General features: G+C 37.1%; 1 protein-coding gene across 6 annotated transcripts in view; it reads right to left on the reverse strand.

Moving 5' to 3' along the window:
- The window catches only part of gria4b (glutamate receptor, ionotropic, AMPA 4b), a 97,496-nt gene extending 78,610 nt beyond the window's left edge, over positions 1 to 18,886 (reverse strand). For 3 of the 6 annotated variants that reach the window (XM_058758208.1, XM_058758210.1, XM_058758211.1), the window contains exons 1-2: positions 15,013 to 15,114; positions 14,122 to 14,280 (exon numbers count right to left, since the gene is read on the reverse strand). In XM_058758208.1, the coding sequence (XP_058614191.1) occupies positions 14,122 to 14,280; positions 15,013 to 15,103 (250 nt within the window). In that variant the 5' untranslated portion in view covers positions 15,104 to 15,114. Of the gene's footprint in view, positions 1 to 14,121; positions 14,281 to 15,012; positions 15,115 to 18,506 lie in introns of those variants that run through there. The other 3 variants (XM_058758214.1, XM_058758209.1, XM_058758213.1) reach the window with 3 other exon arrangements.
- Between the last annotated feature and the right edge of the window lie 1,454 nt (positions 18,887 to 20,340).

Below are 20,340 nucleotides of genomic sequence, written 5' to 3' on the forward strand. Positions count from 1 at the left end.
CTAATATATTTATCTTTATAGTTTTGTCCTTGGTGCAAATAGGCCTTCTTTATTTATTCGTTATTCGTGACTTTCTTTCTTTTGTGGAACATAAAAGATCATTTCAGAAATGTCTCAATGTGTTTTTATCTATACAACGGAAGTCAATGGTCACCAAAACTGTTACCAACATTCTTCAAAATAACTTCTTTTATGTTCCACAGAAGAAGAAAAAAAGTCATACAGGTTTGAAACAACATGAGGGTAAGTAAATAATGACAGATTGTTTTGAGTGAACTATGCCATTAATAAGTACTACCATTGGCCGTTGACAAAAATATCTATACTTGTTTATTAGTAACATACATATAATAAAATAGACTGAGCAATTTTCAAGCAAATTTACACATTTAAAGTGGTGACAATATCCAAAAATTTTTAAAGTTTTTCTTCTACTGAACTGGGAATGCGTAAGAGTGGCGTTATGGTGGTCCAGCATAAAATATTTCCTTCATGAGTCTGCCCTGACCCCTACTAACATCCACAACCACGTGCAAGGAGACCGTGCGTCTGTGTTTCCCCTGTAGCGGTGGTCTGATCCACTGGCAAAAATCATGAAAGGAGGCTGACAAAGCACTGGACCTGCCAGAGGAGAGTTGACGGACAGCCACCCCGTCCCCAGCATCAACCCATCCCTGCCTGCCTGTCGTCCTTGTGCGTGGGTCTAAGGTGATCCATCATTCCAGCCCCGCCGTGTTTCTGAAGCACAGCTTGAAGGACAGAGGAAGGTGCCATAGGTACGAATCCCACGGGGAGAGAAAGGGACTTTGAACGAGGTTCAGAGGGTTTCCAATCTATCGGCTCTACCTGGCCTCAACGGAGACAGCTGCTCAGTGAAGCGAACACTTTGAGGCACATACAAAGGCTCTAATCTGTGGAGATATTGGCGCAGCACTAAGATAAATGCAGTAGAGCCCACTGAAAAGAATCCATAAAAAATATCTGGCCTCGACAAACACGCTAGTTAACAGATTTCTCAAGTGCGCTTTGGGAAACAACCAAGCTTTTTTAATCATGGGGAAAATTTAATTTTGATAAAAAAAAATAAAAAAAAACGACTGCTCTGTGAGAGCTGAATACCAGAATAAAATGGTCCAATAATGTGAAAACATACTGTCCAATTCATTTTGGTATCAGTGCTGAGAAGTAGTACCTATTTAGAACCTAAACTCAACACAATACTGTTCAAAAGTTTGAGGTAAGATCTTTTGCTTACCTGCACTCATAGGCGTAAATCCCGGGGGGGACGGGGGGGACAGGACCCCCCCATCTGAGGCTTGTCCCCCCTAAAAATATCATTACAAGTGACTCTGTGTATTGGAAATAATATAATGGACATATACTTAAAATAATTGTGTGATTAGTAAAACAAAATAAACGCAAAAAAACGTTTTAAGTTCAAAAATGTTTTGATTCCCCCCTCCCTTTCCTCACAGTGGTTTGGTCCACTGCCTGCTTTCCTTCTTTACCGATACACACACACACACACACACGAGTCCGGTGAGAGAGAGCAAGTTAATTATGTGTAAGTAGGCTGTCAAGGCTATTTTATTCTCTTTAAACATCGGGTGAAATTATTCTTTATCTTTAATACAGATGATGCTGGATCATAAATAAATTAGTCATGACAAAAAAATTATGACATCCGATGTATTTTCTATGAGCGATTATAAGTTTGACAAGCTTAATATCGTAGATATCACCCACTACAACTAACATGGCGATAAGCCTGTGTGTGAACTGATATTAGGCTAATATTGTAGACCTATGTGTTGGGTTTCGTTCACTATGATGTTAAGTGGCAGATCAGTGGGTTTAATGCGGTTGAATTAATGCGAAAGAGACGAAACCTAAAATACTATGGATGACGCAAAATAATAATTATAATATGACCGCGTGGTGAACCATGAACTCATATTTAAACACGGCCTCCATGTTATGTACACATGCTGTGTACACATATCTATCCTTGTAAGTACAATTTTGGCTGTATTATTTGTGTCCCCTTCAAAAATTGCTCTTGAGAAATTTTACGTTTATTGTTCCCCCCTACTGTCAGATGAAATTTACGCCCCTGCCTGCACTTATTTGATCAAAAACATAGTAAAATCTGAAATAATGTGAAATACTTAATTTTTAATTTGTGAAAAAAATAGTTTTATATTTTAATACATTTTAAAATAAAATATATTCCTGTGATGACAAAGCTGAATTTTCAGCATCATTACTCCAGTCTTGAGTGTCACATGATCCTTCAGAAATCATTCTAATATGTTGATTTGCTGCTCAAAAAACATTTTGGATTTTCAGTGTTGAAAAGAGTTTTGCTGCTTAATATTTTTGTAGAAACTGTGAATAGGTTTTCCAGGATTCTTTGATGAATAGAAAATTAAAAAAAGAACAGCATTTATTTGAAATAGTTTGTAACATTGTAAATGACTTTACTGTCATTTTTTATTCATTTAATGCATCCTTGCTGAAGAAAAATCTTAAAAACTACTAGAAATAATAAATAATATCTTTATAAATAAATATTTAAAAATATCCTGTTCCATTAAATAGCTTCAATGCAGTTCGCATTTTCGTTAGTAGTTCGTAGTGTTTTGGACATCCCTGTGTGTTCTCTGCGCTGTCTGGCCATATTAATGTCTCGTTTGAGGAAACCCTGCACCGCTACATGCCGCCCTTCCTCTCCAACATTCCCAAAAGCCCAAACAGTCGCCTCCATCCCTTCATTATTTACAGATCCTCACCGGAACTCATTCAGATTGACGCCGGAGCCCACTGAAGCAGGAGGATCGAACCAAACCCAAAAATACTGCCCAGGATCCTCAGAGAGCCAGCCGCCCGAGACTTTCAATCACGAGGTGAATCCCAACCACTTAAAGGGTGTCCAGAGCCCTGCCTCCAGGGGAGAAGAGAGGAAATGGCTCAGCAGAGTGCAAAAAGAGACTCTACCACGCATTTGCTAAAACATGACTTTTGATGAAGAGCGAGAAAAAAGTAATGAATACACAATGTAAAACAACAACAGAGCCGGGGTTTTCTAATTGGAGTTTGGGGACTCCAAGAAGGCTGCAAGGGGTTACAGATTTGTAACAGATATGCTATGAATTCATTAATTTATCTGTTTGTTTGTTTGTTTGTTTGTTTGTATATTATACCAATTTTTCAGTGTAAAAAATGCAAAATAAATCAAATTTAACATCATGTTTTCTAAAGACTGGTCAGAACAGAAGTCATAAGAGTAGTCATAATTATTTTATTCTACTGCCAGCAATAATTTTATGTTTCATTTCAGGTTTACAAATGTAAACTAATGGTGGATAGAATAAAGAAATCTTACTAAAAAGTAAATATTTTCCAGATATTTTACACACACACACACACACACACACACACACTGTATAGAATTTAAATATTATGTAAAATATGACATACAAATATATTCAAATACATATTTTCAGGTCTTTATGCATAAAAATATATAGCTGTCTTTGTAGTTGTAGGTTTCAACATATCAAGGAGATCAATATATCTCCCTGGCATCAAAATGTTTAAAAACACCCAATAGAGACAAAAGGAGAATTTCCTATTTTGACACAGCTTTAAATTATTGACAAATCTTTGTCAATACACATATCAGTCAATAAAAGTAGAATTGGAGCTGCAAGTAGAAAGCATGACTCTCCATCAAACAACTTGAGATCACTGGAGATTTTCACCCCCTCTTCGCTCTCACTGCAGATGGCCGCAGGATACAACTATTGATTCAGGAATTACAGTGAGACTTATGCAAACATTAGACCCACGCATTAATGAGCAAGTTGATGAAAGACACACTGTAAAACTGAACAGTGAAATGAATGAAAATGAAATGATTTAATTTCACTCAAATAATAATGAAAGTTCATTAGACTTAATTGAAATAAGTTCTGTAAACTCAAAATGTTGTTGTAATAAGGTGAACTTAAAATGATTGCGTTTTCCAGTTCCCAGCATGCTTTGCATCAGACAACAAGGAAAATAAATGCAGAAATTAAGTGTTATTTTTTTTTGCACAAGATTAACATAGAGAGACACAAGTTAGTACTTAAATGTTGTGTTATGTTAAGATTTACATAGATTTCTGTTATGTTGGTTTTGTAGTGTTACCATTGTGGTGAAGAGTAGAGCCTGTGGTTAGGTTGAGGATGGATAGAAAAACTTAAAGACTATATATACTGCATGTTGTTTGACTATTTACATGCAAGTGTGTCGTGAGTCTTTTAGATAACTACATTAGTGTGCCAGTGCGCTGTTTCAAACTAGCACTTAACTATAAATATCTGAATGAATGTGCTGTTTATGGAAGCAAGTTGTATATAATTATCATTGTGATCAGTGGGGTGGGATCATGGAAGTGAGGCTTGGATTGGCTCCCATGGCTCTCAGCCCTGCCCCACTTGTCATAAAAATTTTAAGCTCTACTAACTTAAGAAAATTGAGTTTGTTTACTCTTATCGGATTTTTACAGTGCAGACAGAGAGTTACCATGTTGAAATACTATATGCATGATATAGAAAGAGTGAGACAGAGGGAGGAACAGCGATATGGGATGGATTCTGTTCACAGAGGGATCCAATCTGGAGAAACAGTCCCCACAAGCCCCTGGCTATTTTCGTCACCACTTGGCTTGTGCAGTTTCTCTCTGTTTTTTTTTCTTTTCGGTTAGCCAAACCCCCTGGAAGAGAAAGCCTTCTGAGAGAATGATGGGGACAGAGGAACATCGTGGCTTTAAACACACACATGGACACAGTCCTATCTGTTTGGCACATAATCTTCTCTGTTGACAGACCAAACAAAGCAAAGAGACTCTTGCGGGAGTTCATAGAGGCCTGATTGAAAGCTTCATACATTTTAAAACCAGATGGAGCAGAACAAAGGCGCTGCTGAAGATATTATTTTGCACACTGTTTCCATACAGTTTTACAGCTCCTCCCATTATACCCTCTAACAATCTGTTCAGAGCATTGTGTCTCTGATCTGAATTGACAAATGAAAGAGTGCAATAAATGAAAGAGCATATACTTGCACACTAAATATGAAGTACATTGTCTCTGTACCACTAACGGCACCAAACAGAACTGCACATAATAAGAAAAAGGGCAACTCAAGGGCACTTAGAGGCTGTCAAGGGGGTCTGAAAAATAATGTCTCATGGTTTGGCAAGTAGTCTCAACCCAAACTCGTGCCATTGGTTGAGCCAGAGTCAGTCAGCTTGTTGTGGAGTGCAATGGTGTAGATATTATCATTTTAAACAACATCAAGGTCAATAAAAACAAAGCCAGAATCAGTCTACAGGGCTCCAGACTAAAAAGAAATAAATTACTAGGGAGCCACAGGCTTCTAAAATGAAAACCTGAAAAGTCAAATGACATTTTTAGTTTCCAATAGTGAAACCTCACCTATAAATTTATTTGACTTATTCAATTTATTTTTTATTTAAATTACAGTTCTGTCATTATTTACTTACCTTCATGTCATACCAAACCCATAAAGGTGAAGTCACATTTACTGTTAATCTGTGAAATTTTGTGAGCAGAATCCAGTCATTTTAATATGAATTCAGACTCTCGGGAGTTTCGTGTGGCGTTCGCTCGTCTTCAAGTTGGTCATGCGCTGATCGACAGAAATGCAAAATGTCACTACTGTGACTACACCTTTAGACTTGGGTTATTTTTAATGAAATTTAGAAAGATCCAAAAAGGTCATAAAGGTATTGTAAAACAAATCCATACGAAATGAGAAATTTAATCCATGTCCTATAAAGAAATATGAGCGATAGGGTGCATCAAAAAATCTACTTTCACTTAGGCCCTAGCATAAAGTCATTCCACTCAGGTCAGACAGCAAATTTGCAATATATAAAAGAAATAATAATATTTTTTTTGTTGTTGGATCCTTTTTTGTGCTCTGCATTTAACCCATCCTAGTGCACACACACAGCAGTGAGTAGTGAACACACAACCAGTGCAGTGGGCAGCCATTTGCTGAGGGAGCCACTTGCTCCCACACCTGGGAGCAAGAGGGGGTTTGGTGCCTTGCCCAAGGGCATCTCAGTTGTGGGTAATGAAGGTGGAAGAGAGAGCTGTTCATTCACTACCTCCACATACAAGTCCTGCCATACTGAGAATCAAAGCCGCAACCTTTGGGTTACAAGTCTGACTCTCTAACCATTAGGCCACAAGAGGGAAAATTTGGCTACAATGTGTATTACTTGTAATGGCGTGCATCAGATATAGGGTCGAAATTTTGTATTTTTGTACGCAATATTTCAGATCTGATATGTCAAACTCAATATTTTGGCCAAAATTGAAAAATTATTATTTTTGCTGTTTCAGATACTTTCAGTAGCTAAAATTTTGGTTCATCACTACTTTCCAAATTACAGAATGAATCTAATTAAACAACTAAGTCACAAGCAAGTGACTTCAAATCAGTTTCTTAAATCTTTTTGGCTGGCCCATTAAAGGGAGAAGAACTGTTGAGTTAAGGTAATATTTTTGTTTTATTTGCGCACAAAAAGTATTCTCATAGCTTCATAAAATTAAGGTTTAACCACTGATGTCACATAAACTAGGCCTATTTTAACGATGTCCTTAATACCTTTCTGGGCTTTGTGGTAGTTGCACTGCTGTCTATGCAAGGTCAGAAATCTTTTGTATTTCATCAAAATTATCTTATTTTGTGTTCTGAAGATGAATGGAAGTCTTATGGGTTTGGAACGACATGAGGGTGAGTAATTAATGACAGAATTTTCATTTTTGGGTGAACTATCCCTTTAAAAACAATTCAGAGTTATTTGTTTACAAAACCTGAAAAGCTAAAATTTGAACTGAATTATTTATTAATTTTTTTTTAATTTTGTGTCTCATTTGTGACCATTTTACACCAAGCCCTACTCTAGTAGCACAATATTTCAGATATTTGAGCTATCTAATACAGCATAAGACTCTGGGGTAAGAATAACTGGAAAACACCAGAGCAAACGTACAAATCACAAACATTTTACTTGCTGACCTCTTTATAAACCGTTTAAAAGCACCAATAACACTTCATCCAGCTGCCGTGCTTATATTATAAAGCAGCATTCACTCATGTGGCGCTTCGAGTAAATAGGTTGAGCGTGGCTCTGTGGAGAGGGGCATATGCCCATGTGGCGATGCTATCATGCACACTGATACGACGGTAGGAAACAAACTTGTCTCGGCTATGACTGAATTACACAAAAAGAGGCTTGTATCAGCACTATGCTGCTGAGTTAACATACCCACTGCCGAGAAGCTGAAAACATGCCCACTTGCACGGCTGTCCTAGAGGTCACACAAATCCCTACTATGCAAAATTGCCCCTCGCCCTCCCCAAAAACATGCATTTGTCATTCCCCGCTTAATTTAACAATTGACTGTGTAAAATAACACTGCAGGACTGAGAGGATGGAGGGAAAGAAACAGGCGGCTGAAAGCAGAAAGATCATTGGGAGCGAATAATCTGTCCTCTACTCATCCTCCCGTGGCAGCGATGGCTCCCCAGCGAGGAATAAAAGCCATCATGTGCAACACACTGTAAACAGAGCTGCAGACAGCCACAGAGGAAGGAAGGAAAGGCTGAGACGCCGAGGATGTGGCACTCCACATCAGACCGCTGGTAGTTTGACTACTACACAAGCAGGGCTGCCGCTCCTCTGCAGTGATTTACACTGCGCTCAAAATGGCGAGTGACGGACCGAGCGATTAATCAGTTTAACTGAAACCGATTGTTCATACACAGTAATAGGACAGGAACTTATCAGGCTGGCTCGAATTACCACGACGGCGGCGTGTGCGTTTAATCTGCTGAGAAGGTTAAATGGGCTATATAAATTTCAGACAAATTCATCATTATCGCTCAAGGGCCGACTCTATCATCAGGGACAGGTCTCAGAGTCTGGAGAACACAGCATGTTATGACACCGGATGAGGAGTGTAAGGATTTGTGCAGTGGCGAGGAGGTGTTGACGGGAAGAATAGCGCGTCTGATAACATAAATGTCAAAATAAGGAAAACGAAGATCAAATGAAATCGCTTAATGAGAGCGGGAAACTGAAAGTTTGGAGGGATTGGAGGGATTGTCCTTTTTGTTTAAAACAGCCACAATACTTTAGTCACATCTATAAAACATGATTTACTACTTGGTAGTCGGTGCTCAACAGGGCTCAACAGTAAAGATTTTTTCCCAATTGGTTCAGTAGTTCTGATTTTCACTGGCCTAGAGAATATTTACTTATTTGATGTATTTATTTGCCATAACAACATAGTTGTCTGCAACATATTTATACACACACACACACACACACACACACATATATATATATATATACACTGCTGCTCAAAAGTTTGGGATCAGTAAGATTTTTAATGTTTTTTAAGGGAGTCTCTTCTGCTCATTAAGGCTGTATTTATTCGATCAAAAATACAGAAAAAAACAGTAATATTGTTTAATCTTATTGCAATTTCTAATATTGGTTTTCTATTTTATTATACTTTAAAATATAATTTATTTCTGTGACGCAGCGCTGAATTTTCAGCACCATTACTCCAGTCTTCAGGGTCACATGATCCTTCAGAAATCATTCTAATATGCTGATTTATTATGAGTGCTGAAACTGTTGTGCTGCTTCATGTTGTTTTTTTGGAACATGTGATACTTTTTTCTTTGATTCTTTGATGAATACAAAGTTAAAAAGAGCAGCATTTGTTCAAAATAGAAATCTTTTCTAACAATATAAGTCTTTACTATGACTTTTTATTCATTTAACACATTCCTCCTGAATAAAAGTATTAATTTCTTTAAAAAAAAAAAAGAAAGAAAAATGTACTGACCCCAAACTTTTGAATAGCATTGTATATTGCAACACAAAATTTCTTATTTTTTAATAAATGCTGTTCTTTTTAACTTTTTATTAATCAGAGAATCCTAAAAAAAAAAAAAAATATCACAGGTCCCAAAACAAATATGAAGCAGCACAATGGTTTGATTATAAATCAGCATATTAGAATGATTTCTGAAGGATCATGTGACACTGAAGACTGGAGTAATGATGCTGAAAATTCAGCTTTGATCACAGAAATAAATTATATTTTTAAGTATATTAAAATAGAAAACTGTTATTTTAAATTGCAATAATATTTCACAAAATGTATTTTTGATCAAATAGATACAGCCTTGATGAGCAGAAGAATCTTCTTTAAAAATATTTAAAAATCTTACTGATCCAATATTAAATCCCCTTTATTTTTATGTCAGGAAAAAAACGGAACACAATAATACAACGTAATTACCTAATTAAGTATTTAGTAGTAGCCGTTGTACTTGCATGAAATAAAATGTACTTACCATGTAACTTATGGAACAGCCTGTAATTACAGTTTGTAATTATGTAGATGTAATAGGCAGCTACTGTTACACAGCTACTTGTACACTTAAGTACAATTTTGATACATTTTATTTTAAGTAGCTTATGCCTGTGTAATATTCTGTAAGTTTAATGTAATTAGAAAGGTATTACATGTATTTAAGCTGTGTACTGTTGGGTTAAATCAAACTAAGGTGCAGCTGGATAAGGTATACAGTATAGATACACATGAAGTACACTTAAGTACAATCTTGATACACTTTATTTTAAGTAGCTTATGTTTGTGTAATATTATGTAATTGTAATGTAATTAGAAATGTATTCCATGTATTTAAGCTGTGCACTGGTGGGTTAAATCAAACTAAGGTGCAGCTGGATAAGGTGTACAGTATAGATACACATGAAGTACACTTAAGTACACTCTTGATACACTTTATTTTAAGTAGCTTATATCTGTGTACTTACATTTATAATTACATTGTATAAAGTCTGCAACACATATGTAACAATCGGTTACATGAGTAGCTGTGTGACAGACTCGGTCTGTTACATATGTGTAACAGTAGCTGCCTCTTACATCTACATAATTACAAACTGTAATTACAGGCTGTTCCATAACTAAGTTACATGGTAAGTATATTTTGTTTAATGTAAGTACAATGACTACTACTAAGTACTTAACTAGGTAATTACTCTGTATTATGGTCCCCTTAAAATAAAGTGTTACCTGTTATATATATAAAATCTGCAGTACATATATACATACAAGGAATAAATACTTGAAATATATTTGATTTAGTAAACAGATAAACAAAGGGATAAAAACAGTGCGACAGGTAACGTAGCCTATATAGGCTATGTTATGCTGAGTTTCAGTTCATTTTTGTGACACACTTAATTTGTTCACAGAAAGGAAACTGAAATGGCAGAAAGCGACATCCTATTTGTTTTCTTTATTTTACAAAAGTACAATGTTTTGTTTTCATTGTGAGTGTACACAAATAAAAGTAGACCTTTTACAGTGATGCATTATTAATAAGACAATAAATGACAGGACTGTTTTAAGTTGATTCTGCTGGTATAAGGAAACAATTTAAGTGATAGCGCGCGCACACATGACAGCTAACTTGACAGCGCAGTTGGTACTTTATCAATAAAATACAATAAAATACAGTGAACCAAACATCAGCTCGCCCGTGTCACCGTTGGAACGCGACTGAAGTACAAAGCCTATAATTTACATAATGAATAATAGTTTTGCATTCAGATACATCGCAAATATGGAAATATAATGGAATATTTGGATTTGTGCCAAATGAGAGAGGTAGGATACATGAGCACAAAGCTCCATTTCGTGAACAGTTGAGGTCAATGGTCACTGTCTTGGGCTTTGTTTTCAAGTGCGCAACTCATGGCATTCGCCTGTTCTTCTGCTGGTGGTTATCAAACAGTGTTGCATTACTGCGGGCGCCCCCTTCTGGATTGAGGGTGAATTGCCTGTATTCGTTGTAAGGCCTCATGCACCGAACCGAGATGTCCGTACCGTGACGGTTCGGTACGAATACATGTATCGTTACACCCGTGAAATATATATATATATATATACATATATATACATATATACACATATATATGTGTATATACACACACACACACACACACACACATATCTATACAGTGGGGCAAAAAAGTATTTAGTCAGCCACCAATTGTGCAAGTTCTCCCACTTAAAAAGATGAGAGAGGCCTGTAATTTTCATCATAGGTATACCTCAACTATGAGAGACAAAATGAGAAAAAAAAATCCAGAAAATCACATTGTAGGATTTTTAAAGAATTTATTTGCAAATTATGGTGGAAAATAAGTATTTGGTCAATAACAAAATTTCATCTCAATACTTTGTTATATACCCTTTGTTGGCAATGACAGAGGTCAAACGTTTTCTGTAAGTCTTCACAAGGTTTTCACACACTGTTGCTGGTATTTTGGCCCATTCCTCCATGCAGATCTCCTCTAGAGCAGTAATGTTTTGGGGCTGTCGCTGGGCAACACGGACTGTCAACTCCCTCCAAAAATTGTCGATGGGGTTGAGATCTGGAGACTGACTAGGCCACTCCAGGACCTTGAAATGCTTCTTACGAAGCCACTCCTTCGTTGCCCGGGCGGTGTGTTTGGGATCATTGTCATGCTGAAAGACCCAGCCACATTTCATTTTCAATGCCCTTGCTGATGGAAGGAGGTTTTCACTCAAAATCTCACGATACATGGCCCCATTCATTCTTTCGTTTACACAGATCAGTCGTCCTGGTCCCTTTGCAGAAAAACAGCCCCAAAGCATGATGTTTCCACCCTCATGCTTCACAGTAGGTATGGTGTTCTTTGGATGCAACTCAGCATTCTTTCTCCTCCAAACACGACAAGTTGAGTTTTTACCAAAAAGTTCTATTTTGGTTTCATCTGACCATATGACATTCTACCAATCCTCTTCTGGATCATCCAAATGCTCTCTAGCAAACTTCAGACGGGCCTGGACATGTACTGGCTTAAGCAGGGGGACACGTCTGGCACTACAGGATTTGAGTCCCTGGCGGCGCAGTGTGTTACTGATGGTAGCCTTTGTTACTTTAGTCCTAGCTCTCTGCAGGTCATTCACTAGGTCCCCCCGTGTGGATCTGGGATTTTTGCTCACAGTTCTTGTGATCATTTTGAGATCTTGCGTAGAGCCCCAGATCGAGGGAGATTATCAGTGGTCTTGTATGTCTTCCATTTTCTAATAATTGCTCCCACAGTTGATTTCTTCACACCAAGCTGCTTACCTATTGCAGATTCAGTCTTCCCAGCCTGGTGCAGGTCTACAATTTTGTTTCTGGTGTCCTTTGACAGCTCTTTGGCCATGGTGGAGTTTGGAGTTGGACTGTTTGAGGTTGTGGACAGGTGTCTTTTATACTGATAACGAGTTCAAACAGATGCCATTAATACAGGTAACGAGTGGAGGACAGAGGAGCCTCTTAAAGAAGAAGTTACAGGTCTGTGAGAGCCAGAAATCTTGCTTGTTTGTAGGTGACCAAATACTTATTTTACCGAGGAATTTACCAATTAATTCTTTAAAAATCCTACAATGTGATTTTCTGGATTTTTTTTTCTCATTTTGTCTCTCATAGTTGAGGTATACCTATGATGAAAATTACAGGCCTCTCTCATCTTTTTAAGTGGGAGAACTTGCACAATTGGTGGCTGACTAAATACTTTTTTGCCCCACTGTATATATATAATTTTTCTAGAAACATTTATATTTTTCATGAATTTAAGTTTTCTTTACAAAACACTTTTGTGACAAAAAGATTTACTATAAAACTAAATAAAAATACTTGAATAATTCTATTAAATGTAATGAAAATACAAATAAATTTATTAGAAATTTTTACAAAAAGAAAATTACACAGCATAAACTCTAAATAAATAATAAATAAATTTAACTGGAAAACAGAAGCATACAGTGCAAAACATCTCTCACTGACATTCATTCTCTCTAGAGAGCATTTAATTCGACCAGAATTGTGTAGTGCAATATGAGTCATCAAAATATTCATTATTTTCCTCCAAAATATTCCTCCAAATGTGTGTATCTGCTTCAATCAGTTGTACTCCAGACGGCTTTAAAAGTAACAGAAAAGCTGTAAAACTCCCATTTTGATTGCATGGGGTTTATGATGCTGTCTCTGCTAGAAGTTAAAGAAATACATTTCTTGTGTAGCATATTTTCAAACTTTCCACAAAACACAATTGCCTGGGAAGCACAGGTCTTCATATCACTTCATATCAGAGCACAGTAGATAACAAGAAAATAAGGAACACTGTATGCTGTGGTTAGAGCTGAGCATTGAACATTACGTGACGAAAATAGCAACTGAACTGGGCACAAGGAGGAAGAACCGGAAGTCTAGTCACAACCGTGGCTGATCTTCACTATTACCCTCTGACACTATGTCAAAAACCACTAAGCATGATGGGAAATGGCAAAAAGACATTCGGGAAAATATGGTGCACCTTAATGCGACATCATCATGGATCTGGCTTGATGGACAATCACCATTCTGGCCCACAGGCCTAAACATGGGACCACAAAGCAGAAACACCAGAAGGGGTTTACAAACAAACAATGTCAGACCTAGACTGTATTACTGCGAAATCTGAACACAAACACAATTTATGCAATGCCAGCACATATGTCAGCAGAACACACGCAAATACATTCAAACATTCACACACATGAACACACAGTGAGAATGCCCGGGTCAGGGCATTGGGGGAAGGGTGCATACACAAATATATCGTACACTACATGCACTTAGTCTGTATTTGTGCCAGCTGAGAGCCGGAGGACAGATTTCACAAAGAGACACCAGTGCTGACTGGATGAGGGCCAGGCAATCCCTATCACAATGCATGGAGGGCCTGGACTGTTTCTGTTCAGTTCACATCGCAGGTATGATTATCAATGGCTTAAACGGTTTGCTATTCAAATAGGACTTAATCCAAACCAACTCTAGGTCCACTAACAATATCACTTAATGCACTTTCTCTATTTCTCTAGCTGAAACAGCATTAATGTAAATATCCAGTATGCAGCTTCAGGTTGAACTCACAGGCATTGGTAACAGCAAAGCTGTTGGCAGTCTCAATGTTGTCCACGTGGGGTACCAGGTTAAAGGGGGCCTCAGATGCATTAGGGCTTGTGTTGTGAAGAAAAATGGCCAAGCGAAAGGCAGTGTACTCCTGATCTGTGTTCCTGATGAACAGCCCACCTGCAGGAGAGAGAGAGAGAGTGTAGCGAAAAAGAAAGAAGAGAGGAGGAGAAGTGAAAGAGAGGGGGAAATAACACATTGCACCAAAAACGTCATATAGAAAACTGGTTAAGAAGAAAGAGATATGAGTACAAAAAAAAAACACATGGTTCAAGGATACTGAAATTCAAGTAACATGCCACATTAGATGAGTCAAGTGCACACTTGCACACTCCAGTGAGCTTTCACAGGCGAATAACCCCATTATGCACATATATGACATCTCTCTGGAAGATTCAAATAAAGATTGTGTACAATAAAATTGCCATTATTATTCACGGTGAAAATCCATACTACATTCACCAAGAAAATGCATGCAGTTTTACTTAAAAGTATTGCCAAAATTAGGTCTTCAGTGCTACAACGACTAATCGATAATGAAAATACTCGTCAAATTTCATTATTGATCTGCGTCTGCTTGTCGTGCACGGAGAAACTCTATTAGTGCAGTCACTTTACAAAAATGCATTTTCATGGAAAAATGCATATAAAAATAACCAGTGGTTGAAGCCACAGTCACAGAGCATGCAAACTGCTGAGGGGAAAGCGCACGACCAAAGATATCGAAAGCATGAAGTGCACTTTATATTAAACGATTCCAAAGCGGCTCATAAACACAGGTTGATGTAACAGGTGCTTAGGCAGATGCGTATGTTGTAACTTAAGAGTTGTTTTTCCCAGCGCAAAACTTGCCCTTTCTGGTAATATTCTTCTCTGTGGGTGTCTGTCTGAATATATAGCGCGTATTTCTGGGTGCTGAGACCTGAGAACAAGCGACATACATTTCAACTTCTGGTTTATCTGGGTGCGCGAAAACGTGCGCATGCGCATAAACCAGATGGGACGCAATGCAAGTTTAATTGAAATCCTACGTGTAAATCAAGCAATTATTATTATTATTATTATTATTATATCAGAACAGTAACTCTGATGGGATTATAACATGTAATGGGATCTAGAACATCCCTTTATTACATTTACAGGAAAACGATTAGAACGTTCATGCAGAAATGTCCTGCTTTATAACTGTGACCAGAGTTATATATATATATATATATATATATATATACATATATATATATATATATTAGGGCTGTCAAAACGCAAATTCACTTTAACGGCACTAATTTTATTAACGCGCGATTAACGCAGCGCGCATTTTCTGTTTGATCCGTGGCCTAACAGTAGTTGGAGAAATGGAGATGCACAGTGTTGTGTCCCGAGAATTAGCTACTTTTCAGACTCCTGTAGCGACTTTTTTTTTTTTTTTTTAATTTCAAAAAGCGCCGAGCGACAAATCTTTAGGGTTTTCCCAAACTTTATTTAGTTTCTGAGACTCAGCGGTACTGCCGCGCGTGCGCGAGGTCTTGCCTTCCCAGAGCGCGCGCACACCTCTTTCTCTCTCTGTGCCGACGGCTCGATTATAAATCTGGATTTTTGTGCAGATTAATGTCTTAGAAGGGAGAACTATGTAGTCTTAATGGGTCGCGTTGCAGTCACTATTTCATATTAATTCGGTTGTCTGGCAACAGAAACAGTAAAATATATAAATGAAAACAGTTTTATTGAGAATTTAGCTGCATCGGAACACAGCATGTGGGCACAGAGAGGCAAACAAATGTAATAATAGCCTAAATGATGTACATTTTCATGTTCAGAAGAAGTGAGCTGCCCTGTCCTGCGAAAATGTAAACAGGTTTGTGTAAGTAAATTGCTCAGTGCAAAGAAAGAGAAGTAATGAGAACCTGGCATTTCTATGTTCTTTTTTCATGTGTCCAATAGACATGAAAAAGTTCTTTGAAAAACATCTATGACCTTTGAAACATGTCTAGTCTTCATGCTCTATCTTGACTATGGTTTCACTAATAATAAACATATAGGCTACTGCATCAAGCATCCATATCTGTCCATGCCCATGTTGATTAGAGTATTAAAAACTAGAAAAGTATTAATTTAAGGTACATTTAGAACAGATAAAAATGTGCGATTAAGTTGTGATTAATCACGAATTAAATCATGCCAATCATGCGATTAATCACGATTAAATATTGAATCGATTGACAGCCCTAATATATATATATATATATATATATATGAGTCATTCTTCATTTGTGGTGGCAAGTGGTGTCCCTCTATTTACAACAGTTGAAATAAACTTTAAATAGCCTACCAATTAATCATAAAATGTTTGCATGTTTGTATTATGTGGGGTAAACACAATTTGTGCACTGTTAATATTTACATTTGTTGTTTTAAAATACATATTTAATTGAGTTTTAGAGATTGCATTTGTAACAAAATATGGATGTTCCCGCCATACCTTAGAGAGGTATCATGGAATGTAATTGCAACAATATAACATTTTTAACACAAATAAAGAGGTTATATTGTGAATTTTATTACCTAACATGTACAATTTTATTAAATTGTTTAAAAAAAATACATATTTTGCTATATTTAAGAAAAAAGCTGTGTTCCCCAAATTCATGTTTGTGGTGTTACAACAATGGATGTCACCCCTTTAAGAAAAGGGAGAATTCTATTTGGACTACTTCCTGTGTGTAAAGGTCACTGCAGGTTCTGGTTGATCTGAGGGGTGCATGGGGAGTACATTCTTTCTTATTAATTTTCTTAAAGTTAGCTACATTTCTGACAATTTCATGTGTCGTACTTTATCAGTGTCTGTGGTGTTATGTTGATAACTTGCAGATCTGACATATTTTGAGCAAAATTTTGATAAATACATACTTATTAATATTTCCTAAATGTCCCCTGATCTTGAAATCATCATGGTGGCAGCCTCCATTTTAGAAAAGTCTGGATTTAGGCTGATTTGTCTGTTGTGTTACTGTCTGTGGTGTTACTGTCTTTCCTGGTAACACCACAGAGCTAGTAACTTGCAATATAAAATCTGTGGTGTTACTTCAAAATGACATAGACATAAGTGGCTGTGTCACCAGTGTTTGATTGAAATTATTTAAAAATAAAAATGTTCTTAAGCTTTTATTTGAATGGATATCACATATTAAACTAATTTTAAATGCATAGCAATACATTTTATTAGGAAAAACAAAGAAGAATTTTTACAAATTCTGCCTCTCATTTGCCACCCCAAATGAAGAATGACCCATATATATATATATATATATATATATATATATATATTAACACCTTTTTTTCCCCACATTCCAGAGTGGGTTTCTCTCACTGTAGTGGGTGGGGAGCATGTAATGGAAAACCCGGAGTGTAGCTACAGAATGCTTAGAGCAAGGAACTATCTATTGCTCCATTCCAGTTCCACTCTGGCTTTTAATCCGCACGTTGCTTGGTGACACAAAAAGCTTGACACTTTGGCTACTTTTGGAACAATTTTCGTTGGCTAAAAAGAAATACATAGCTTACTAACTGGCTATTTTCTGTCAGAGTTACTCAGTATTAATTCAATTGTTTCAATAATCAGTCAATGATAATGTATAAACATGCAAAATGTAAAAGGCAACAAAACACCTCCCTCAATGCCTGAAATGTCACCACATTGAATTTCACACAAGCACTCAAATTTGACTGTAAATTTGATGTATTTTTATAGTGTGATTATGGCATTCTACTCCTCAGATAACAGGACACTTTACATAGGCTATTCTCAGTCAAACAATAAGAGAGATCAGTAATCTCACAGGCACCAGGCGTCTCAGGGCTTATGACATAGAGCTTGATGCAGTATTGGAATAAATTAAACCACTTTCCATTGACTAGGTGGTAAACTGATGTTTAAGTCGCTTTGTGATTAGACTAAATATCCAAATTATTTTCATTTTAACAATCATTCATTTATAAATAAATAAACTTTCACTGCGTTTGTGCCCTTGTTCAGGATGATCCACCTTCAGAACAACATCCCGTTTGAGCCACGGAAAGCACTGCAGTGGTGCCATAACCAAAACGTGGCACAATGATCTGGTTGACAGCTAAAAACAAACAAACAAACAAAAAGTATCCAAAAAACTATTTCCTCCCAAAATTACCCGTTGCTGTCATACAACAAAACCTACTTCCAACCGCATTATTTGCGCACTGACATTCGCAGTTGACCCCAATGCAGACGGTCTTGTTTTTGTCATTCAACTGACACAGTTTAAAGCACTTAACGTGAAGCTCGTGTATTTTAGATGAACCGCCGTACTTACCGATTTGAACGCTGCTCGGAAAAGCACCCATAGTAAGTCCCCAAACGCAAGAGAATAGCAGTAAAAGCTGATTACAAGAAATCCTCATTTTGTTAGTTCAAATTTGTGAGAGACATTGAGGATGACGTCAGTTGGGTAAAGGACAGAAAGGAGAAACGTTGTTAGAAATCCATTCTTGCCGGGTTTTTCCCCTGCAGTGGCACGAACCCTGGTGCGACTCCGTCCGGCGGTAGACGGTCCACATGCAAGATGGGGGGAGCGCGACAGCGGTGGGCAGTGTCTACATACACATACACACTCATCACACATGCGCCTTCTCTACACCATCACACACACACACACACACACACACTCATTCTCGCGGGGGTTCGTGTGTTCATTCTCTTTCAGAGCCGTATTCCGAGACAGCACAGGCGACTTCTCGTCCTCAGCCGTGCGAAAGCTCAGTTATAACGCGACCAACCTTTCGGTTGGACTGTCCCGATGAAACAAAAGCTAAGTTACACTAGTTAGAATACATGGTGTTTTTGCTGTCAGATGTGTAGTCCAGAAATTTTGCAGTAATGTATGTGCGTTATTTTGGTTTGAAATTCACAAATGAGTGACATAACAAACATTGACTAATAGTAAGCTATTCATAGGTTAAACCAATTTAAACCGAAAATTCCATCAGATAAACCAAGTGCAAATGAGCTAAATCACTATCATTGACCCTCGTGAGGTGAAAGTAATTGTAAAAATCGGATTTGTGGAACAAAAAACAATTCGGGGTTAAGAAAGTATAATTTCACATTTAGGCTAATTTAATTTGTGATCATGTTGATTGATGTTAAATGTCAGAACTGAATCAGTAAGTCCAGTGACCCTGGACCACAAAACCTGTCATAAGGGTCAATTTTATGAAATTGAGATTGGCACATCATCTGAAAGCTGAATAAATAAGGTTTCCATTGATGTATGGTTTGTTAGGATAGGACAATATTTAGCTAAGATACAACTGTATCTGGAATCTGAGGGTGCAAAAGTATTGAGAAAATCGCCTTTAAAGCTGTCCAAATGAAGTTCTTAGCAGTGCATATTACTGATCAAAAATTAAGTTTTGATATATTTAAGGTAGGAAATTTACAAAATATCTTCATGGAACATGATCTTTACTTAATATCCTAATGATTTTTGGCATAAAAGAAAAATCTATAATTTTGACCCATACAACGTATTGTTGGCTATTGCTACAAATATTCCCATGCTACTTACAGTATGACTGGTTTTGTGGTCCAGGGAAACATATAACATCCACAAATCATGGCTGAGGGAGGGTTGTGACACATTCCCGTGTATTTTTATTAGATATTATATCAAAGTTTGAGACACATGGCTCAGAAATACTAAATTTAGACACTGAAACTAAATGTTACAGGACAGAAAGCAAATGGCAGACATGAGACTTTGAAATAGATTAAAGACATTTAACACATTTTGTTGACATTTAATGAATGACCACTGACTTTTCATTTTCTGGTCTTTAACTCCCCATTCTCTTTAGTCCCATAAATCATAAATCATACTGTTCATCACTGTCGTGGCAATTTTAAATAACTCTCATCAGCATAAGAGACAAACTCACTCTCAATTGTCTTTTAAAGGTTTTATTCTTTGCAAAGAAGGTCAACAGTCATACAGACACACACAGGTTTCTGCAGAGTGCGACAAAGAGGGAGGGTGCTCCTCCACCTTATATCTCTTCCCTACTCAAGGTTACAAACTCTTAACAGCTGTACTTTTCCACACATGGTAAGAAAGTTGAAAAAAAACACTCTACTATATCATACTTCTA

This window comes from Onychostoma macrolepis, chromosome 21, assembly GCF_012432095.1.
Source record: "Onychostoma macrolepis isolate SWU-2019 chromosome 21, ASM1243209v1, whole genome shotgun sequence".
Classification (NCBI taxonomy): Eukaryota; Metazoa; Chordata; class Actinopteri; order Cypriniformes; family Cyprinidae; genus Onychostoma; species Onychostoma macrolepis.